At 37.7% G+C, this 15755-nt stretch overlaps 1 protein-coding gene across 2 annotated transcripts in view; it reads right to left on the bottom strand.

The window, feature by feature from the left end:
• Positions 1 to 310: 310 nt before the first annotated feature.
• The window catches only part of spata20 (spermatogenesis associated 20), a 65076-nt gene continuing 49631 nt past the window's right edge, over positions 311 to 15755 (bottom strand). Inside the window, exon 16 of one of the 2 annotated variants that reach the window (XM_079845865.1) lies at positions 311 to 986. In XM_079845865.1, coding sequence (XP_079701991.1) covers positions 816 to 986 — 171 coding nt within the window. In that variant the 3' untranslated portion in view covers positions 311 to 815. Of the gene's footprint in view, positions 1009 to 15755 lie in introns of both variants that reach the window. The other variant, XM_079845866.1, reaches the window with a different exon arrangement.

The following is a 15755-nucleotide window of genomic DNA, read 5'->3' on the forward strand; positions in this document are numbered from 1 at the left end:
AAAATCCTGGACTGTTTTTCTCAAAAACGTTAATTTCTTTTCGACTGAAGAAAGAGACATGAACATCTTGGATGACTCAGAATTATAATTCTGAAGTGAACAACTCCTTTAAATAAAAAAAACTATGGTGTGTGAGAATTTTGAGCAGCTTCCAAAATCTGGACGCCATCGATGGACATCGAAAGATGGCAGAGGTGTGCGTACATTTATAGAAAACAATGGTTTTGAATTTTAGGATGCCTGACACGTCCGGAGTGAGACTTTCATAAGTTTGAGCAGTATGTTTGAGGGACGCACAGATGAACCAGATCACAAAAGGTTACTCAGTGAGTATTTATTATATTCCACTAATAGAGTTTGAGCTCTAGCATACATACATTGTATGTCTCATTCCACTCTAAATCTAGTGTGTTCAGCAGCATGTTGCTTATCCAGGGCTGATCAGCTGCACTGCATAGAAAGGTAGCAAAGAAACATGCTTGATCGTTTAGAAAGCAGGTTGTCAGAGATCGACTGAGCCCACGAGACAAACCTATGAAAGGTTTAGTCTCAGCGTTCCTCCTCACATTACAGCGTTATTGTATTTCCATCCCTCAAGACTACTGTCTTGTATGATAGGTCTAGAATGAGGCGGAACATCAACTTGGGCATCCCCTAGAGGTTTGCCTTGCCACTGTATAATGCCTTACAGTGCATTTCATTCATGACTGTTTTTTGATGGCTGTAGTTTGCTATTGGTGTAATAATCTGAGATATCTAGCGGTCCGACTATGGAACGATCCCACAGTGATGTTTGTGTGGTGTGACGGCAGCTCTCACTCCAGCAGCAGTCTCCTCAGCTCCTGAGGGCAGATGACTGGGAGGGCACAGGCGAAGTTCTCACACACATACGCAGTGGCTGTGCCATCCTGCGGAACCAGTGTGGAGAGAATAGGCAGCCTCTGATAAAGGAAACCCTCTGTGTTACCATCTGCCAACATCAGGACCTGAAAAATAGAAAGAGAGAGGCTAAAAAGAGGGGGAAGGGAAAAAACAGAGAGACAGAGAGAAAGTCATAACTGTCATTGTGATGTCAGTTAGGTGGGATGGTGGGAGAGTCATATACAGGTGCTGGTCATATAATTAGAATATCATCAAAAAAGTTATTTCACTAATTCCATTCAAAAAGTGACACTTGTATATTATATTCATTCATTACACACAGACTGATATATTTCCAATGTTTTTTTTTCTTTTAATTTTGATAATTATAACTGACAACTAAGGAAAATCCCAAATTCAGTATCTCAGAAAATTAGAATATTACTTAAGACCAATACAAAGAAACAATTTTTAGAAATCTTGGCCAACTGAAAAGTATGAACATGTACAGCACTCAATACTTAGTTGGGGCTCCTTTTGCCTGAATTACTGCAGCAATGCGGCGTGGCATGGAGTCGATCAGTCTGTGGCACTGCTTAGGTGTTATGAGAGCCCAGGTTGCTCTGATAGTGGCCTTCAGCTCTTCTGCATTGTTGGGTCTGGCATATCGCATCTTCCTCTTCACAATACCCCATATATTTTCTATGGGGTTAAGGTCAGGCCAGTTTGCTGGCCAATTAAGAACAGGGATACCATGGTCTTTAAACCAGGTACTGGTTGCTTTGGCACTGTGTGCAGGTGTCAAGTCCAGTTGGAAAATGAAATCTGCATCTCCATAAAGTTGGTCAACAGCAGGAAGCATGAAGTGCTTTAAAACTTCCTGGTATACGGCTGCGTTGACCTTGGACCTCAGAAAACAGTGGACCAACACCAGCAGATGACATGGCACCCCAAACCATCACTGACTGTGGAAACTTTACACTGGGCCTCAAGCAACGTGGATTGTGTGCCTCTCCTCTCTTCCTCAAGACTCTGGGACCCTGATTTCCAAAGGAAATGCAAAATGTACTTTCATCAGAGAACATAACTTTGGACCACTCAGCCGCAGTCCAGTCCTTTTTGTCTTTAGCCCAGGCGAGACGCCTTTGACACTGTCTGTTGTTCAAGAGTGGTTTGACACAAGGAATGCGACAGCTGAAACCCATGTCTTGCATACGTCTGTGCGTAGTGGTTCTTGAAGCACTGACTCCAGCAGCAGTCCACGCTTTGTGAATCTCCCCCACATTTTTGAATGGGTTTTGTTTCACAATCCTCTCCAGGGTGTGGTTATCCCTATTGCTTGTACAATTTCATCTACCACATCTTTTCCTTCCCTTCGCCTCTCTATGCCTTCTGTGAACAGCAAGCTTCTTTTGCAATGACCTTTTGTGTCTTGCCCTCCTTGTACAAGTTGTCAATGGTCGTCTTTTGGACAACTGTCAAGTTGAGATACTGAATTTGGGATTTTCCTTAGTTGTCAGTTATAATCATCAAAATTAAAAGAAATAAACATTTGAAATATATCAGTCTGTGTGTAATGAATGAATATAATATACAAGTTTCACTTTTTGAATGGAATAAGTGAAATAAATCAACTTTTCGATGATATTCTAATTATATGACCAGCACCTGTACATTTACTCTAATGTAAAATGTATGACTCAAAGGGCTCTATATACTTTCTTGGCTAGTAATAACCCACAATAAAGTACAGGGCAGGGTGATTATAGTGACAGCCCCATCAATGGTTCATTCATGGAGTCACAGGACTGATTATTCGTCTTAGCCAATCACGTTGATAGGAAAAAAATAAACATAATGTAGCGACGGCAGGTTTAGGGAAAATAGCGCAGTAAAAGTACCGATACAGCACTTAAAATGTACTCAAGTAAAAGTAAAAGTACACTGTTTTTAAACTACTTAATAAAGTACAATTCCTGAGAAAAACTACTCAATTACAGTAACGAGAGTATTTGTAATTCATTACTTTACACCACTGAACGGTGATTAAATTCTATAAAGAAAGCGATCAAAGAAAGCTCCCTTTGCAATCGTTGGAGCAGCGCACGCTGGAGCTGTCAATCAAACAGCATGCGTTTATCAGTGACTCCCATTTTATTCAATGAATCTATTAACTATATCACGTTTGCACTGTTAGTGAAGATGAAAGCATTTGTTAAAGTACAGAAACTGAGTTGCAATGATGAGATCACTGCTTTCATGTGCTCAACAATGTGCTACAATGATCATCACCGCAACCTTTCATGCCACAATCGAAATATAATGCCATAGATTTAAATGTAATGCAACACTTTTCACGATTAGTTAACCATGAGAGCTGTAATAGTAAAAACGTGCTAAAAGAGAGAGAGAAATACTTTTTAAAAAGGAAAGACATTAGCCAATCACAGCAGTGGGTGTTTACACTGAAGTCTCCCAGCAGACACGCCCCTTAAAACAGAGCGTTCAGAGCAGAGGGCTAAAATCAGGGTAGGAAAAATACCTTTTATTTATAAATTATGACAACTTTTGATGTAAAAAGCATTCTAACATTATAAGTGCACCCCAGGAAACATCATAAAACAATAAAACAACGCATGACCCCTTTAATAAACTCAGAAACCCAGACAATGGACCCATAATGTTAGTAATGATCTGAAAATCTGAAAGTCATGTAATGTTACACAAATAAATGTGTAATGTTTTGAAAGTCATATTGTTTTGAGAATGAAGTCATAAAATTATGAAAGTGTGAATGAAGTATAAAGAAATATTTTGAGAGGAGGAATAAATCATGTTTAAAATAAAGTGTGTTAATTTTCAAAATAAAGTAAATGTTTTAAAAATACAGTCATAATGTAAAAAAATGTGAATAAAGTAAATAAATATTTTGAGAGAAAACGAATGTTAAAAAATGTTTGCTAGTAATGTTTTGAAAATAAGTCCCAATTTTCTGAGATTGAAGTTGTAATGTTTTATAATGATATATGATTAATAGTAATGAAATTAGGACACTAAAGACATGTGAATAAAGTATACAAAATATTCTGATAGGAAAAATATCAATGCTAAGAATAAACTTTGCTAGTATTGTTTAGTCTTAGAATTAAATTGTAATGTTTTAAGAATACAGTTATAATTTTACAAGAATATTGTCATGAAATTAAAACAATACAGGTGTGTGAATAAAGTATAAAGAACTATTTTGAGAAGGGGACACAATGAATATTATGAGAAAATGCATAATTATCACCACAGGAATAGGAACAGAACCTTCATCAAACCAAGAAATGGATGTGATGGATGTAAATCATACTTTAGGATTTAATTAAAGATTTAATCTAAGATGCTACAAATATATTTGTTAATTTGGAGTGTAACTTTGATACTGATACTTTAATTCTGTAATGTTAAATCAAAAGATTATTAAAAAAAACTAAAAAGCTATGTGCAATAAAGCGTATGTCTTAATAATTCAATTCTATTGATCCATGCAGACTGTAGCATCACACCCCTCCCGCTCCTTCACCTCTCTCAGAGGGGGGAAAGTCTGAAATAACTCAATCAGGGCCATGTCCAGTCAGGGGGGCTGACTGGCACAGCAGCAGGGGAGGAAACTGTGGTAGCTACACTGGATTCTTCCTCCTGTAGCAGGGAAGAAAAAAACCTTTCACAGAACAATACCACAGCAGGATGGTAGACAGCAAAGAGAGAAAAGCAAGAGGCTGAGCTGCCCAGTGGCCAAGTGTTACCGAAGGGAAAAGGATGAAAGAGTAAATCTACTTTTCCTCAGCGAGACGCTTTTACTGCCAAGCCTAAAGCTCAGTGAAATCCAAGAGGAGGGCACAAGAAATGACTTGTGAATGTGACAGAGGTTAAATCTTAGGACAGCTCTCGAGGCTCAGTTTAGACCCAGCTTTTTGGAGGATATTTCAGGTCTACCAAGAGCCAGACCGTTCTCTCTGCTTTCTGGTCTTGACACACTCAGTGTGATTTTTGACAGGCATGGTTAACAACTCAACTCTGCGAAACCTGTCCCTGGACTTCTGAGCACAATATATTGTTACTGTCTGTTTGCGAGGATCTTGCCTTTATTGCATCTCAGGGGCCGAGACAATTCCGCATCATTACTTTCCCGCTAGCAGGATGGCAAGGCTTTCTGTCATATTTGTCGTGACCTCACACGGGCTGTCTCCAGACTGACTCAAAGAACTGTGACAGTCCACTGAGGCAACATATAAAAAATGACAAGCAGACACAACATAGAAAGATGCATAGGGCCTGGGGTTAAGCAAAGGCTGGACTTTCTCGCAGTTCATTCGCAAAGTTTAATTCTAAATGTCAAATCCCAACATTTTAGTGCCACATTAAAATAAAAAAATGCGATTCAGAGAATAGAATCAAAGGGCCCTATTTTAACAATGCGCCAGGTGCATGGTCCAAAAGGGTTGTACCTAGTCTCTTAATGAGCCATGGGTGTGTTTTGGGCGTAACGTGCAATAAATAAGTCTCATCTCCCATTTGCACCATGACAGATTTGCTATTTACATGGCGGAATATACACACCCTCAACCTGACGAGTAAATACATGTATGTATTGCCACAATTGCTATACATGCAATGACCATCCATTATGACATGTAGGCATTTTTATCTTTATGTACACAATAATAATTTACATTGTAATCCTTTTATTTTTAATATTTGGCATTTTTGTGGGCTGCTGCACATTGCACCGCATTGTGCACCCGCCTATTAGGGGTATGAATCGTCACTGGTCTCACGATTCAATTCAATTTATGATTATCATGTCAACGATTTGATTCGATGCGATATCACAATGCATCACGATTCATTGCATCCTCAATTTTCACTATTACTGCATATGGCTATGTTTTCGTCAGTCAATACAAGCAGTAAGATATATGAACTCCCTTTTTATTTTATCTGCTCCAAAGTACGCTTAAGTCTGAACACAGCAGACAGGAGCATCAGAACGAATAAAAACCAATAAATAGGCTACTAAAAAAAAATAAAACTGTCAAGTAGTGTTCTTAAGTTGCAATAACGAGCACACGCTCGCAAACACACACATGCTCGCAAGCACACACTTGCAAGCCCACACACGCACACACACACTGTAAATGTTAAAATAGTGGGTGCATTTTTATTACTCACTTTTGTGTTTCGATTCCCTCTGCCAAGTGCGTATGCGAATGACGTCAGAGAAACGTCAGTAGGCTATAATCAATTATGGTCCATTACTGCATTGATTCAGAATCGCCCACGTCCCATGCATTGATACAGCGATTAATTTCAACACCCCTATCGCCTATAGGCACATATTACAAACGCGCCCTTTAAATAACTTAAAAAATACTGCTTTGTTACTTCTCCAGTTGCCTCAAAATAGCAACGAGCCAACAATGCGCCTGAACACACCTCGTTTTCAGACTAGCCCGAGGGCGAACAGATGGGCGTGAGTCCATTTGCTATTCAAACAACATGGCGCTGGACGTGAAAATGATAACTGTGTCGGGCTGAAACTAGCTAAAAACACTTGCGTCACATCTGCCGTCGCATTGCGCCAGGTGTATGATAGGGCCCATAATGTTTTGAGAATAATCTCATAATAGACCTTTTACAAGAATAAAGTCAGGAATAGAATAGCAGTATTACAAGATTAGAGATTCAAGAATAAAGTCTCAGAATATAATATAATCTTCTAATTTTACGCCTTTATTCCCAAAAATTTACATGAGGAATAAAATACAGCTAAAAGAGGTCTAACAAATAACATTCTATAAGGTGCCATCTTCCTGAAGTCAATGGGTTTTTTGAGTGGGTTTTTGGTTGAATTCGCGTGGATATTTTCATGTTTTATAGTGTGACATAAAATACATCAGTAATACGCCTGTGACTTGTGACATTTTCTTAACAAGTGGGTAAATGGGACTACACAGGTTATCGGGGACATTAAATGTCATAATGGCGAACAGGTCTACACACTTTTTCATACTCGTTGTGTTTATAATCATGCTCTTACAAACTATTCTAACTCAAACTTTTAGGGAAAATTATTTTTATTTTTTTAAATAAAGACTGAAAGAGTTGTTTAAAGGGTTAGTTCACCCAAAAATGAAAATTCTGTCATTAATTACTCACCCTCATGTCGTTGGACACCCGTAAGACCTCCGTTCATATTCGGAACACAAATGAAGATATTTTAGTTGAAAGCTGATGGCTGAGAAAGGCTTCACACAGGCCTCCATTGGCATTCAGTACATTGACACTTCCAAGATCCATGAAAGGCACTTAAAACGTCGTTACAAAGTCTATCTCACCACAGTGGCTCTACAATAATCATACAATGCGACGACAATAGTTTTTGTGCGCAAAAAAAAATCAAAATAACACCTTTATCCAACTTGTTCTTGTCTTCCGTGTGCGCCTCCACGACGCATGCGCGAGAATATGACGCAGATCCGGCGTTCGGACATATGACCCAGAAGCGATTTGTTTACGAGCAGAGGAAGACGCGCGTGTCTAAGCTGTTGGATTCTACATTGATCGTGCTTTAGGTCTCGGCGTAGTGCTCAAAATGGAGCTTAAGTGTGTATTTCATCGATTCCCGAACACCGGCGCTACGTCATATTCTCGCGCATGCGTCGTGGAGGCGCACACGGAAGACAAGAACAAGTTGGATAAAGGTGTTATTTTGATTTTTTTTTGCGCACAAAAACTATTGTCGTCGCATTGTATGATTATTGTAGAGCCACTGTGGTGAGATGGACTTTGTAACGACGTTTTAAGTGCCTTTCATGGATCTTGGAAGTGTCAATGTACTGAATGCCAATGGAGGCCTGTGTGAAGCCTTTCTCAGCCATCAGCTTTCAACTAAAATATCTTCATTTGTGTTCCGAATATGAACGGAGGTCTTACGGGTGTCCAATGACATGAGGGTGAGTAATTAATGACAGAATTTTCATTTTTGGGTGAACTAACCCTTTAAAGCCTAATGGTGGTGACATTGAAGTCATGCGACTTGGGTGTATTTAATTTATAGCCTAGGTTTTTATCTTTTTACTTCTGGCGATTGCATTTAGGCTTTAAAATTCACAAAAGTTGTGAAGATTATCATGATGAACAACATGTTTAAGAATTTTTTTGCTCACAGATCTTATTTTCTGCAATGATCCAAAAGCCAATGGACAAATCACATTGGCTTTTTGTCAAGGGTTGGCCTACAAAAATGCATCATTGCTGAGGTTGGATTTCCAACTTAAAGTCTGCATGAAATGGAAATTGCAATCGTCAATTATTCCCTATTGTGATATCCATGTGAAATGTCTTCTCGGACAAGAAAAATTTAGGACCAAAATATATTGATTGGATCTACACTGGAATTGGCTGGAATACACTATTGTACAGATTTTTGCCCCGATTTGCTGCCTGGACGATGCAAGCTGGCGAAAGTCACAGCCAATCTATAGATTTTGGGCAGTTGAAAATGACCATTTTCACACAAACCCGCATATGGGCAGACTTAGCTTCAAACTGTGATTACCTCCATGTTTTATATTTTGAGACACATATTGTTTTCATTTGTCATGCGTCTCCCTGCCAGGAACATGTTTGTGTTCCGATTTTAAAAGTTGTGCAGTGTATTCTACACCTTTTCCTTTTCTGTCTACTGCTCCTGTATATATTATATACTCTGATGTGGTAGTCTTTTAGATATATTGCACGTACTATGGCAGCCATTGTGAACATTGTTATTTATCTTGTTACCTGACCTCTTGTCTGAACCCCTATTTTAACTCTCACGTCCTTTGGATTAGTCCGGTAGTGTTTTGATCTCTCTCTAACTGCTGGCTCTACTGGTGTTGTTTGGATTACATCTCGGCTTCTGTGTTTTGTGCTTTTGCTACAAACCCAAGTTCCGCACATGAATCTATCTCCTACTGCTCTGTTTTCTGATTCACAAATTCCCAGGAGCTAAGCCATGATTTCATCCCAGCTACCATGCACGGATATCCTTCTTCCAGACTGTCAGCTCCTACCTACTCTCACCTAAACACACACAAAATCAGGCACAAACACTCAAACACACACAAACAGTTGATTAGTCTGGGGAATTTCATCAGCTTCTACTCCTGGCAGGATGGAGCCTCTCTGGAGAGCTTGAGGCTGTCAGCGCACACAAGTGGAGCATACAGCCATTAGTCATTTAATTATCTGCCGTAAGTTTATTTCTAGGTTGGAGAGGAATGGAGCATCATGACCTCATTGATTCCGGTGTCTTCGTCTATACCCCTCAAAGGTAAAGGCCACTGTACAGAATAAGTATGTGTGCAGTGCAAGGTATTGCCAGAGGTTCTGTGACAGATTAAGGGCCAGATTTACTAACAGCTTTCACCAGCGCTACAGTCAGGATTTACTAAAGACACACAGTGAAAAATTTGTGCTGAAAAGGTGTGGACAGAGTTATTTTTGTGGCTGACCTTATTCCATATGCATATGAAGGAGTTTTCCTTTCAGCCCCAAAATGTATGTGAGGAGTGTTTAAATGAATCATGCAAGGTGATTTACTGAGATTTACGCTAGTCAATTTACTGGTATTTTCGCCATTATTTACCGCCGCAAAAAAAGCATGTCTTAAACAAAACGCTAATTTGTGCTACTCTTGGTAGATTGCGTTTGTCATTATGTAAAAAATCTGGTTGAATCACGTGTTCTTTAATTTGCGCGCCATCAGTAGATCACACTCTGAACTTTCTATGGGAAAATCCCTTTGTGCTCTCATGCTAATTTGCCCTGTTTAGTAAATCTGGCCCTAAATGATAAAACATCAATGGGAGTTTTTCATGTTTTGATTAAACATAAATTGTCAAATAATGTTCTGTCTGATCAGCTGAAAAATAAAATGTGTTAGATGGAAGTGCCTAGAAGCTTTGCTCTAGATAATTACAGCATATAAAAATAGAAAATAATATTTTGTCCAAACAAAATAAGAAATAAGAAATAAAACTGTGTAAAAGAGGGAGGGTGAAAAATGTTTTCAGTCAGTTAAATTGACTAAATATTGACTAAAAATTAAAGCAAGATGCTACATGCAAAAATGTTGGCATTAGTCAATTTTGAGATTTTGGGCTATTTGGCTTTTCAAAAAGTGTTGCTTCAAACTAGTGGAAAACATTCAACATCTTTTATGTGTTGTTTTTATTGCACTTTATCTATTTGCATATGTAGATTTAAATTGCAGTAGATATCTTTAAAAGCTGTTTTCTCAAAACAAGTCAGAAATCTCCACTTCAGCAACATTTACATACACCAAATGTAACAGTTGTATTCTATATTCTGAAGGTTTTTACAAAGGGGCTTGTTCATATATATATAATTCACCTGATTTTATACACTTTATTCCCAGAATTTTTTTCTTTCCGGCTGTTCACATATATTCAGATTTTTGGAGCAATGAAAAGAGAAATCCCAAATTCCCTCTGTAAAGACGTGTAACGCTAATATGTCAACGGAATTTGGAATCTGGCTTAATCCAGTGTTCAGATTTCTGTTCTGGAAATGTATGTAAATTAGTGCATATTTAATTAGATAATGTCTCATTTGCATATTTAAATCAAACATTTCAGAAAACTTGTAATACAAAAAAGATGGTGCAATTTTTCATGTAATCAATTAACTGGGGAAATATGGTGATATATTAGTTATTTTTTACCCTATTCACCTGGGGTGTCTTGTCTTTAATTAAATTTTTTTTTTAAAGATTTAAAAACAAAAATGAGAGGGAAAACTGTTTTTAATTAATGAAACTAGTTATAACAATAAGACAAAATGTAGGATATTTTCATTAAAAAAATTACAAAACAAAACCTGTAAAACAAAAATAACACCACCAGTGTGGAAGAGATTATTGATGCCTTCCCGCGGTTGCATCACTCATTAAGCGATTACATGAGACATGATACATTTTGGTAAGTTGAACTGTATACCTTTTGATGTTCATGCATGTTTTTAATGCTATAACTTGTATTAAAGTGGAAGAAAACACTCTTCTCACTGCCACTTAAACTGAGGCGCAGTGATCTCACTCCACATTGATTTATGAGTGTCAAAACGGCATTTATTATTTGAATTTTGTGGACAAATGGACAGAATTTTAATCTGAGAACTTGTTTCTTATCAGAAATAACACAGCACAAAGCTCTTTGCGATTATTGGATGGCAGACATGCTACAAATAATGTTTTGTGTAGGAAAAACAGCGGACCAGGCAACCCTGGCTTGAACTACGGGTGATTGGGTAAAACAGTGTTTCCCAACCTTTTTTCAGTCATGGCACCCTTTGAAAATGTTCTCCATTTTGTGGCACCCCCTCACATATGTTACGCTAGGGGTAAAAGGACATGTTGACATACTTTTCGTGTGAGTTTGTCCGTTCAAGAGCAAGACTTGAAAGAGAACTCAATATTTGCGCGCTGTGAGACATGTGCGCGCTCTCGGATGAGTGCACAGAGAATTGCATTGAACAAAGTTCACAAAGAGAGAATTTTTTGAAAAATGTAAAAAAAAAAAAAAAAAAAAAAAAAAAAAAATATATATATATATATATATATATATATATATATATATATATATATATATATATATATATATATATATATATATATATATATATATATATATATATATATATATATATATATATATATATATATATATATATATATATATATATATATATATATATATATATATATATATATATAACAAAGTTCACAAAGAGAGAATTTTTTGAAAAATGTAAAAAAAAAAAAAAAAAAAAAAAAAAAATTATATATATATACACACATATATTTGAAGGACTTTTACACGGCACCCCTGCTCTCGTCAGACGGCACCCCGGTTGGGAAACACTGGGGTAACAGACTGATTTAACATCGCTATTTTTTTTTTAACTGTTAACGCAGTATTGTCACGTTAACTTCGACAACACTAAGTTCAACACAAGAGAGATTTTCTCTCTTGCAGTATGAGTATGAGTTGCAGTCTGACCATTGATTATTCATCAATAATCATCCGGATCATTGGCTGTTTTTAAACAATCGGATGATGGCTGATAGTAGAAAAAAAATACATCGGTGCATCCCTAAAACTCTTTTTAGTCAAAGAGTTTAGAATATGGCATGGTGAAACTGTGATAAAACACTGATGGACAGGATTACAAAACCAGAAAAATCTGTAAAAGTGCGGACAATAAGACCTCCAACATACAACCACAATCAACTGAAAAAAGTGTGAAAAGGGCAACCACCTAAGCTGAGAACATTTTCTTCTTTTCTATTTCATCTGATCTAGCGCATGACCTCTGCAGACTCTGCTCCTCTGGTCTGAGTGCTCATGATCCTGTGGAGGACTTAATGATGTTAAGGGTTGACTATTCCTGCGAGGCTGATGCATAGGTCGGGTCTACGCATGCATCAAGATCAACTCACAAGATGGTCAAAGCACCTCTTACCCTGACTCAAAATGCGTCTAGTTCCCAATTGGGAAATAAAGCAAGCATAAATCAGACTTCTTTTTTTTTTAAAGCCTAAGATAGCTGAAAATGAAGAACGCTAGCTTGTCCGTCTGAAGCCTATTCCTATTAAGCACTCAGTTCTCTCTAGGGTTGCTCATTAAAGCTTGTCAGGGATTCATCCGGTGGCAAAGAAACTCTAAAGTGACAATTTCCCACGAGGTGGAGTACCTGCGGAAATACTCTCATAAGGAGGATGAAAGACTTGCAAGGTGTTTTAATTGTCTGACTGTAGTCTTAGGCTAAAAGTCTTTCTCTCTGAGGTTTTTCCAGGGTGAGTTCAAGCAATCGAATCATTAAGTTCTCAACTAAGTTGTGGAAAAAGAAAGGAAAGGGAAGTATCTTGCATGGTGGGCAATAATTTTATACAATTCTCTTCAGAATGAGGTGTATATTATCAAGCACTTTCAGTAAAAAGGTTTGATTTGGAAAGCGATATCCAAAAAGTGATTTTCCCCTTTACTTTTAGAGGAAGTATAAACTAATGGTCCCAAATTTATTTGATTTCAATTATTTCTAGAAGCTTTTTGCTCACTTTTCACTCCCGTTACCTGCTTCAGAGCATCTCAAAACATTCTGAGAAACAAATGTTCTGACATTTGAGACAGACGAAAGTAGAAGCATTTTTCGTCATGACGCTGATTAACACAGACAAAGACCTTGTTTAATCTGAGTGCAGTTGATTTAAAGAAGATGGCCAAAGACACATCAACTTCTCATCCCTTCAGGGGCCATCCATCTCATGGTCGGCCACATCTAAGGTTATTTTATAGGCTAATGTTGTCTAGTGTGTGAGTGTGTTAAATTCAGAGAGCTAGTGACACATGACAGCTGCTGAAATGCTGAGCCTATTATTACACAGCTTGTTATTTCCAAATAGTCATAATGTCCAATGAGATTTTGAAAGCAACCTTTAATTGTTTCATTTGTTTCAATTTGGTGTAAAACAGCTCAATTACGCTACATGCATCAACAATATCCAGTCATGCTATAGTACAAGGGTTTTAAGTCGTTTTATATTCAGAAACCCAAAATATGATGAACTCCTTGTAAAACATATTCTAAAAATGTATATAAATGATATGTTTAATATTTTTCATATATATAGATCCAATAATGCTGATGAGAAAAATATTAAGCGTGATATTTAAGACAAATGCAAAGTTAAACAATTCAATGCATACTGTCATTATATATGTAGCCTATATATTTATAAATATATTTTATAAATTCTAGACATATATTCATAACAGGTTCTGGTTCTCTGGTTCTGGTTCTCGATTGGCTGAGAGTCTTTTCCAGCCATGCGATATTGGCCCTGTCCCAAATGGCATACTTCATGTACACTTGCGGGCTTGTGGACTTACAATGGCCACCGCTTCTGCAAGATCACAAGGTGTGTCCCATTTGTTATTTTTGTTAGCGAGCACCCCCTTTGCGCCTGGTACGCACCCTCGATACGCACTTTTGCCAAGTCCGCAGCGGACTTCTACCCGACAGTCAAAGCGGTATTACGTCACTAAAGTGTGGCCTATGAGGAAGATCGCGAGGGCTTAGGGTTTCAATTTGGGACAGGGCCATTCTACTAATATCACACACACCCCATTTCACATATCACTCCGCTTTTTTTGCTGGATCTATACAGGCAACATTTCTCACAGTCAATGGTTCAGCCGTTCAGCGCTCATGTACCCGCTGAGAACAGCTTTATCCCGGCCCGTTCTAGTGAATTCACCATGGTTCTCATGTAGAAAGTGGTTAAAGGTGCAGTGTGTAGTGTTTATGAGGATCTATTGACAAAAATGCAATTTAATAAAGATATTACTTAATGTACCCTTATGTTTTTATTACCTTAGAATGAGCCATTTCTATCTACATACACCACGGGTGAAATCGCCATTTTGAGCCGTCCTGTTTCTACAGTAGCCCTAAATGGACAAACTTCTCTACAGAGCGCTAGTCACTCTCTGCTCTCTCCGACGACAACATTTTTGTCCTGTGTCGGCCCCCGTAGCTTCTCTATGTGCTTCGAAAGGGAGGGGTGAGCAGTGTGTAATTGCAATTCACACCCTCAATGCTAGATGCCACTAAAATTCACACACTGCACCTTTAAACATGAGATATAGGGCTAGATTTACTAAGCAGAGCAATTTAGTATGAGAGCGCAATTCCAAAAAAGCACAGATGGGAGTGGAAAGTTCAGCTTGTGATCTACTGATGACGCGCAAATTAAAGAACACAGATGCAACCGGATCATTTCCATAATGACAAACGCAATCTACCAGCTAGAGTCTGGTTGATGTGCTTTTTATGGCCGATAAATAATGGCACAAACACCAGTAAATTGGCAAGGGCAAACCTTAGTAAATCTCTCCTCCCAGAAATTTTGCGTCTGAAAGGGAAACTAACCAAATGTATATGAAATTTTCAGCACTATTTTTTCACTGCATGTCTTTAGTAAATCCTGATAAGTTTTTAACGCCAAAAGAGGGCTTTGGGCTGGCGCAAGCTGTTAATAAATCTGGCCCATAGATTTCGTTCTGGGTATATCAAACGGGCAATCTTTGGTATTATTAATCTATCATTTTTTCCAGAGCAAATTGATTTGGCTAAGTGCAAAGTTAAGTTTCAGAACTTAATATTTTTATTTAACTTAAATCCCGTACTAACTAGAGCACTGTTTTTGACTGAATTCTTTTCTTGTGTTTATTTCCTATAGTACAAACTTGTATACTTTCATGGCTATTATTGTTCATTTAAATATTATTGTTCAATAGGGATGCAACAATACAGTTAGTCCACGGTTCAATACATACCTCGGTTTTTAACCACAGTTTTCGGTTCGGTTCGGTTCGGTTCTGATAGCTTGTCACATCAGTTTTTTGCTATTGTATTTTTAAGCAACAGGAACAGAAAGTACTATATTTTATTGCAATTCTCTTTCTTTATTTTACTTAAAATAATTTAAAAACCTTACTTAAACCTAGAACTTTACTTTAAAAAAAAGCCCTTGCACACATTCCAAGTGTATTGTATAATATAAAATAAATATATATAAAGGTTTACACTGGCAGCTCAGGGGTCTCATTTATAAAACCTTTCGTATAAACCTTACTAAAAGTGTACGTACGCACAAAACATAGGTTCCCTTTCGTTCAGTCACTACGACGTACGTTAGTGACTAACGAATGGGGGTTTCGCCTAGAAGCCAATTACCTTCGAGGTGTTTAACAGCGCCCAATGGCGTGCCAATGCCATGG

This window comes from Gobio gobio (assembly GCF_949357685.1).
Source record: "Gobio gobio genome assembly, chromosome: 20".
NCBI lineage: Eukaryota > Metazoa > Chordata > Actinopteri > Cypriniformes > Gobionidae > Gobio > Gobio gobio.